The following is a 7787-nucleotide window of genomic DNA, read 5'->3' on the forward strand; positions in this document are numbered from 1 at the left end:
TAACTCGGGGATAGTCAAAAATGAATATTTCGCGTGTCTGTACGTTCCTAGGCACATATCCACGTGTGGTGGGGTTGAAAAAAAACTCAACATTCATTTGGGGGTGAGCAAAATGCAAATTAAAGCCAATTTTTGGGTGAAAACTTTTTCGCGAATACAATACTTCCTTTTTTTTGTAAAAGGAAGTAAAAAACAGTCAAAATTTCAGCGAAATCGGACGGGTAGTTTTTGAGCTTTGCGCGTTCAAACAAACATACGCTTTTTGGAGACTTAAAAGTATTTTTTCCCGAAAGAACATGCTTAAAAACATAGGATCTGACCTTTTTTAAATAATTTTACAAAGTTTAATATTTTTTAAAAAATATTTTAATTGGTGCGCAGATTCAATTTATTTTTTTACGCTTCTGCACGTGACATCACAAGTGATAAACTGTCGTTCACTGATGCCATTAGCGCAGAGTGCAATATTTAATTCGCATCTTTACTCACATGTGTTGCTAACGATATGGTTGATAGCAAGCGTAAAGCGCAATATTCAATTCGCTTCTGAAATATTATAATCTGGAAAATAGCTGTAGACAGCAAGCGTAAACATTCAGTGCGGCAGTTTAGTGCACGGCTAAATAGCATAACGTCTAAAAGCACTAGATAAACGAGCTGATGTGGGCATCATATGACTTCCTTTTATTCCAATTTAATGTCATTTTCTCATTATTGGCAATTTTAATGTGATTTAATAGTTTACTCTCTAAATATCACCAACAGTGGCCAAATTGAAAGCAGATTTAAAACGAGCTGATGTGTGCATCACATGACTTCATTTTACGCCAATTTAATGATAATAGCGCCTTGGAGTAAGCAAGGAAACACTAAATATTTTCACCCCTAGTTTCTTGCAAAGCGAAGCAAAAAAACGTTTTACATTTATTTCCTCATTATTGGCAATTTTAATGTGATTCAGTGGTTAACTCTTTAAATATCACCAACATTGGCCAAAGTGAAACCAGACTTAAAAATTAAAAAAAAAAAAAAAAAATCCGATAAATTTTCCACCAAGTTGGCGACAAAACTGGGCGGCCAAAAGCTTGGCGATATATCGCCAAGTGTTTGACAAATTATAACACTACTTGAGTTAGCATTGAACTTAACAACGATTTCATCCCAAAAAAGGTGTAAAAGACCCCTTTAGGAACATCCGAATGCAACCGAAAGGGAAGGTGTACAACTGGACCCCACTATGAGTCTACGTACCAAATTCCACCTTTCCAGAACATACCATTTTTGATTAATGCAAGATACATACACACATACGCATACATACGTACATACGGACGTCACGAGAAAACTCGTTATAATTAACTCGGGGATGGTCAAAATGGATATTTTTGGTGTCTGTACGTTCCTTGGCATGTATCCATGTGTGGTCGGATCGAAAATAAATCTCAACATTCATTCGGGGATGAGTAAAATGGAAATTAAGGCCGATTTTTGAGTGAAATTTTTTTCGCGAATACAATACTTCCTTTTTTGGAAAAGGAAGTAAAAAAATATATTTTTTAAAAAAATCGCCAAATTTGTCGCCAAGTTGGCGACAAAGCTTGGCGAACAAAAGACTGGCGATATATCGCCAAGTGTCTGTCAAATTATAACACCACTTAAGTCTACATTGAAATTCACAATGATTTCCCCCAAAAAGGGGCAAAAGACCCCTTTTGGGGCTTTCGAATGCAACCAAAAATGAAGGTGCACAACTAGATCCCACTGGGAGTCTAAGTACCAAATTTCAACTTTCTAGGACATTCCGTTCTTGAGTTATACGACATACATACACACATACACACATACGCACATACATACGTACATACAGACGTCACGAGAAAACTCGTTGTAATTAACTCGGGGATCGTCAAAATGGATACTTCGGGTGTCTGTACGTTCCTAGGCATATATCCACGTGTGGTCAGGTTGAAAAATAAACTCAACATTCATTCGAGGGTGAGCAAAATGGAAATTAAGGCCGATTTTTGAGTAAAAATTTTTTCGCGAATACAATACTTCCTTTTTTGTAAAAGTAAAAATAGATGACGAGCTTTCTTTCAAAGCTTAGCAGAAAAATTGAAACAGTTTCCAAGTGCATGGGAATCGACCGCTAAAGATGATAAAACATTAGCTAACTTGACAGAACGGTTACTGAATGAAGAAAAATTCTATGAAAAAGTCTGAAATTTAGGAACAAAATCTGGCAAGTACAAGAAAAGAAATGATTTCCATGGAATTCTAAATATCTCCTTGCCAGATACTGCCCTGAAAATAGAATACAAGAGAAATACATTAATAAAAAAATAAATACGACAGAAAAAATAGTCATTTGCATTTACTAAAGATAATGAAAACTAAAAAAATCAGCCTCGTTGTAGCATTTGTAAAAAAAATCTAATCACGTAGAAAAATACTGCTATTTTCGGAATGGTTCTGTCTCGTTTCTTGCTCCAAATGAAAAAATTTATCAGAAGTGGATAATTGATTCAGGATCTTCTAGTCACGTGGTAAATAATGAGACATGGCTAGAAGATGCTGTTAATATATTAATTAAGATAGAGTAGAAATCCCAAATGGCTGGGAAAATCGTGAAGAAAGGTTTTAAAAATGAAATAGGACTTTATGAAGTAGAATTGAGTAAAGAAAATGAATCACTTTTGACCGAATATGAGAATAATGCAGGATGCAGGTAGGACATCGCAAAGCTGGGACACATGTGTGTTCAGAAAATGAAATGTTTATTGAACAATTCAACAGGAACTAAGCTAACAGGAAAAGAATTAAGAGATGTGTCCGAAAATTTTGATGTATGCCTGAAAGCTAAACAAGTTGGATTTCCATTTGGAACTGAAAGACGAAGGGTTATTAGAAAATTGAAAATACTGTGGACGCCTGTTAATTGAATCGGTGGTTAATTGAATCAGTCGCTTTAATGAATCAAATTGTCAAAAACGGAATAAAATCCAGCTTTATTGAATTAGGCGCTTTATTGAATCAGCCGCTTTATGGAATCAAAACCGTTTGGATCAAATGTGATTCATATAAGCGGTGGGTTCAAAATGAGAAATAACCGTTTAAAGTTGTGTGCCACCATGTATTTGATACGGATGCAACTTTTTCTATTTTTATAAAAATTTAATTTCCAATTCACAAATGAGACAGTGAAAAGCAAAGGGATGTAAGTGGGCATCTCCAAGTTTTGAATAAAACGCGTCAAATATAAGATCCGAGGTAGGCTTTCATTGAAAAGTTTTTCTAAATCATGCTGTATAGCAGCACCTAGCAGGGCTACTAGTACTGTATCTTGCCCCAAGACAGAAGAGTGGTTCCCTTACTATTTGTACTGATTATTTCCAAATTTTTAATTTTACCACTTACATCCCTTTGCTTCTCACTACCTCAAAGAACCATAGAGCATTTTGATTAGGTAAAATGTGTGACAAAGAACCACTTGGTATCACTTTTTAACTGAAAAAATTATCAGGACTCAGGAGAGGAAAACAAATATAAGAGCATAGCGAGCCTTTTTTTTTTTTTTTTCTAGTGAGAGAAAACAGTTAAATACCTCAGAAAATGGAGGAAGTGGACATAAGGAACAGATAATTGATTTCACTAAAAATACGCTAAAATTTAAAATCATCAGTCAAGAATACAAAATAGAATTTAAAAAAGCAATAAAAACATTGCACCCTGTCCCATATATATCGACACCAGTATAAAGTACAATTCACAGGTGCAATGTGAATTGGGGAATTTTTATTTCGTAAGTGTATAGTAATAAATAGTGCATGAAACACAAGTTAGGGTTCATTTATTAGAAAAACATCATGTGTTGAATTAATTAAAAAAAAAAAAACGGATAATAAGGTGTTAATGGTAAATAACATAATTATAGAAATTTTTTTAATGTATGAACTATATTTAAGGTTGAGAAACACAATTAAATGATAATATGAAATTGCGTAATTACTTCAAACATGCGTTTTTCCATTCAAAGTTTTATATTACTTATGGAGTTATTACCCATAAGTTTTGTATTACTTATGGAGAAAATTCATTGTGGCTCGTACCATGCTTTCTCTATCGCTGCTCTAACGCATTGGGACGAAAAATATTGGCTCCCATTTTCATACAAGTTTCGTGTTAGATGTTACCATACGTTTTCCATTAGATTTAAGTCAGGACTAAGAGATGTCAAGTCCTCGACACTGAAATTATTCTTGTTGAAACATATTTGTTCAGTTAGACCAGGGGTTTCCAACTTGTGGGTCGCAACCACCAAGGAGATCGCAAAGCATTTCTTATGGGGTCGCGACATTATTCCTACATTTAAAGAAATATTGTATAGTTTAAAAATTAAAATTTATAGAGAAAAAATAGCATTATTTTAGAATAGCATCAATACTTTAGCGCAGTGGCATTTTCAAGAAAGTGGTTGTAGGATTGCAGCAACTCCCCCCCCCCCTCTCATACCAGAGTTAAACTAAAATTCCGTTTTTGGGACTTCAATTTCTTATAATTTCTGTCAGAGATTCTCCAAACCCTACCCTTATCTGGAAAGTAGTTTGTTTTTAGAACTCAATTTTGGAAACATTCCGTGACAAGCCTCAAACCTCTTCCTGCCCGCAAACTTCATTAAAAAATGTCAATAAATGGGTTTTTAGGATTTTAATTTCGAAAAAAATATTCAAAGAAGTGTCAACTGTCCCCTTCACGTAATTAAAGATGGTATGAAATTTCATTTTTACAAATTTACTTTTTAAAAAGATCTGGGTAAAAGTCTGTGAACATTTTCCCTTGTCATCAAAAATAATCTACTATTCTCTTTTTAGCCTACTTTCCCAGTAAAAGTCAGAAAAAGAAGAAAAAAGCATGTAAGAAGGCATGTAACATCTTAAAAATGTCGCGACAAAAAAAAAATCAAGAATAAATAAGATAATTAAATAAATATCGAAAAATTAAAAATTGGAAAGTAGGGTATTGAGATGGGAAAAATGTCTGTCGGTCTGTCGGTCCGTCTGTCTGTCCCCCCTTAATAACTTTTGAATGAATAGTCCGATTCGAACAAACTTTTTTTTGTTCAAAAGATCTCGGCGAGGACAACTCATTCCCATGTTTCACTTTTGGATTTGAGCTATGTTTTTTTCAATTTTGAACAGTTCAAAAAAAACGTAACATTAGCGCCTACGGGGAAACTGAAAGTCAATGTAGATTCCGTACTTGAAGGCGGATTTATTTCAAACAAATTTTGTTGTAAATAGCTCTTGACGCCAAACTCCAGACTCCGACTCCAAGGATTTAGAGGCACCTGATTCCGACTCCGACTAATGTGTCCGACAATTAATCGGACTCCGGCTCCCTGACTTCGACTCTGACTTCGTAGCTTTGGCAAAAATTTATACACGGAGGAGAAATGACTGACTCCGATTCTTAGATATTCGTCTCCGACTCCCAAAATGAGATTGACTCCGACTCCATCCGCAGCTATGGTTTTCACTGTGAAATAATTAATGTTGATATGATTTGTTTTTATTTTCACGCTAAAGTTTTAATTTAGGTATTCAGTTTTCGGCGAATAAACTCGAAGTCATTTATGTTTCTACATAACGATATGCGCAGACGATTTTTTTTTTTTTTTTTGACAATGAAAAGTATTTCCTTAAGTAGACATTTTATTGTTTTTATTTATTTTGGTAAGTGCATTAATTCATTTAAAAAATTATTTTTGGCAACAGGGGAAAAAGAAACGATTTTTTTTCTTTGATATGATGTATTTATCATAGACTAATAATAAGAGTAGACCGAGCTATGGCAACCCTTTTGCTGCTCATAAACCAAACCATGTGACTGGTGGATATCCTAGCAACAGCGGGCGTTAATAGTAGCAGACGATCAACGCCAGCGCGAAATAAAATAAATAGAATTGATGGAACACGGAAGAATGATCTTTTATGGAGTCCGATTTGTAAATTTGATATTCAAAGTTGTAAATATTTTGTTAATATAGTGAGTTTTTCGTTTAGATAGTATTGTGCATTTTCTTTAGTCAATTTCAATAACTCTCTAAGCAATAAAAGATGCAAGCGACCAAGAAGAATCAGCAAACAGTAAGATTTTTACCTACAGTTTCAATTTAAGATACCGATTAGTACATTTTTGCGTTAACGCAAAACATTTACGCCATTTCGTTCACGCCAACGCTGACAACTCCAAATGAAATAAAAGTTACCGAAAACTGATCAAAAACTATTACTAATGTCAAAATAATGCATAACTAAAAGAAAAACAGTTCAATCTCTGCACCTGGAAGTTTTTTTTAATAAAAACACAATACGTCTTAAAATACATGTCGAGTGCCAAACTATAGATAATGCTGCCATCCAGCAACCATGCTGCCAAAGTCTTCGCCAAGCCCTCCCACTAGTCACATGATACATCTATGAACCAATTTTCTTCATCAGCAAGAATGAGAAAGCTCGGTCTACTCTTATTATTAGTCTATGGTATTTATTTTAATAAGCTTATTAATTTTAATTATTATTTTTTCGTTTTGAAAGCTGTTAAAGAATTTTTTTAAGGGAAAAAAGTGTATTAGCTGCTTTGTTTAAAAGGTGCTTTTTTTTACGCATCTAATTTTTGTAGATGTGTGAGGAATACTTTATTCCTAGAAATTAGCAAAAGTATGTTTGAAACAATTTGCGATTTTAGCTATTTTTGAGAATATTGATCAGGTACTAGAAAGTAGTATGGGTATATGGGAAAGTAGGCTCGTATAGTTCTAGACGGAACTTCTTGTTACGACCTAAATTTCCAAAAAATTTCCTTTGGAAGTACCCCCAATCCTCTCTCCCACTACACCATCAAAATCGTCTAAGATTTCGTTTTTGGAACTTCAATTCCAAAAAAATTCCGGGGGCGAATCGAAACTTTTTCCTAATATTAAAATTGATGAACTCAATCAGCAAAACTTCATACAATGATAGAATCTCCAGAATACTAATCCCCATCATTTCAGATTGATAAAAAAATTTAAATTACATAACGTTATACGCAGTAAATAATCTGTATGTTAAGTGTACGGGTGGATATCGGTCATAAAATCTTTAGCTTCAATACTACATCCTAGTCTCCATTTATTTTATGGACATGCCTCGTATTACATATTCTAGGAAAGCACCAGACCCCCTCCCCCCCCCCCATGCAAATTTCTTGACTATTTCCACCCCATTTTATTTGTAGAAATAACTAATTGAACGAGTTGGGTCCCATCGCAATTCGTGATTGCAAAAAAAAAAAAAAAAATTCGAGTTCAATACGTGAAAATTCAAATGAATGCTGGATACTGGATTTTTTTTTAAACCTTTTGTTTTTCTGTCTATTTTTCTGGGGAGAAGCATGGCCCTCTTTTCTTACGAGCACCGGGGTCTTGGCATCTGAAGGAGGCCAAAAACTGAGTGTTGTGCATGTCTCACTTGACATCCTTCTATTTTCTATGCAGGAAGTGCAATGTTATGCGACGCAGCAACTAGATATTTAGTTATAAGAATGAAGTACGTGTGATTTAGATATATTTGATATTTTCAGCTATGATGCTAGTGTTACTTTCAGCACTGCAGCCAATTTCGGAAAACTGGGCCTTTTTATGGGTATACAAAGTCAAATCATTGTCAATCTCTTATTTTTTTAAACGTTCTCAGAAACACATTTACAAAGAGAAGGGTAATTTTTACATACCTTGTCACTTCATC

General features: G+C 34.3%; 1 protein-coding gene across 1 annotated transcript in view; it reads right to left on the reverse strand.

Annotated features, from left to right (window-relative positions):
* LOC129234332 (atrial natriuretic peptide receptor 1-like) overlaps positions 1-7518 on the reverse strand; it is a 55322-nt gene extending 47804 nt beyond the window's left edge. The window contains exon 1 of the mRNA XM_054868325.1: positions 7453-7518. Coding sequence (XP_054724300.1) covers positions 7453-7518 — 66 coding nt within the window. The remainder of the gene's footprint in view (positions 1-7452) is intronic.
* Between the last annotated feature and the right edge of the window lie 269 nt (positions 7519-7787).

The sequence above is a fragment of the Uloborus diversus genome, chromosome 1 (genome assembly GCF_026930045.1).
Source record: "Uloborus diversus isolate 005 chromosome 1, Udiv.v.3.1, whole genome shotgun sequence".
Lineage (NCBI taxonomy): Eukaryota > Metazoa > Arthropoda > Arachnida > Araneae > Uloboridae > Uloborus > Uloborus diversus.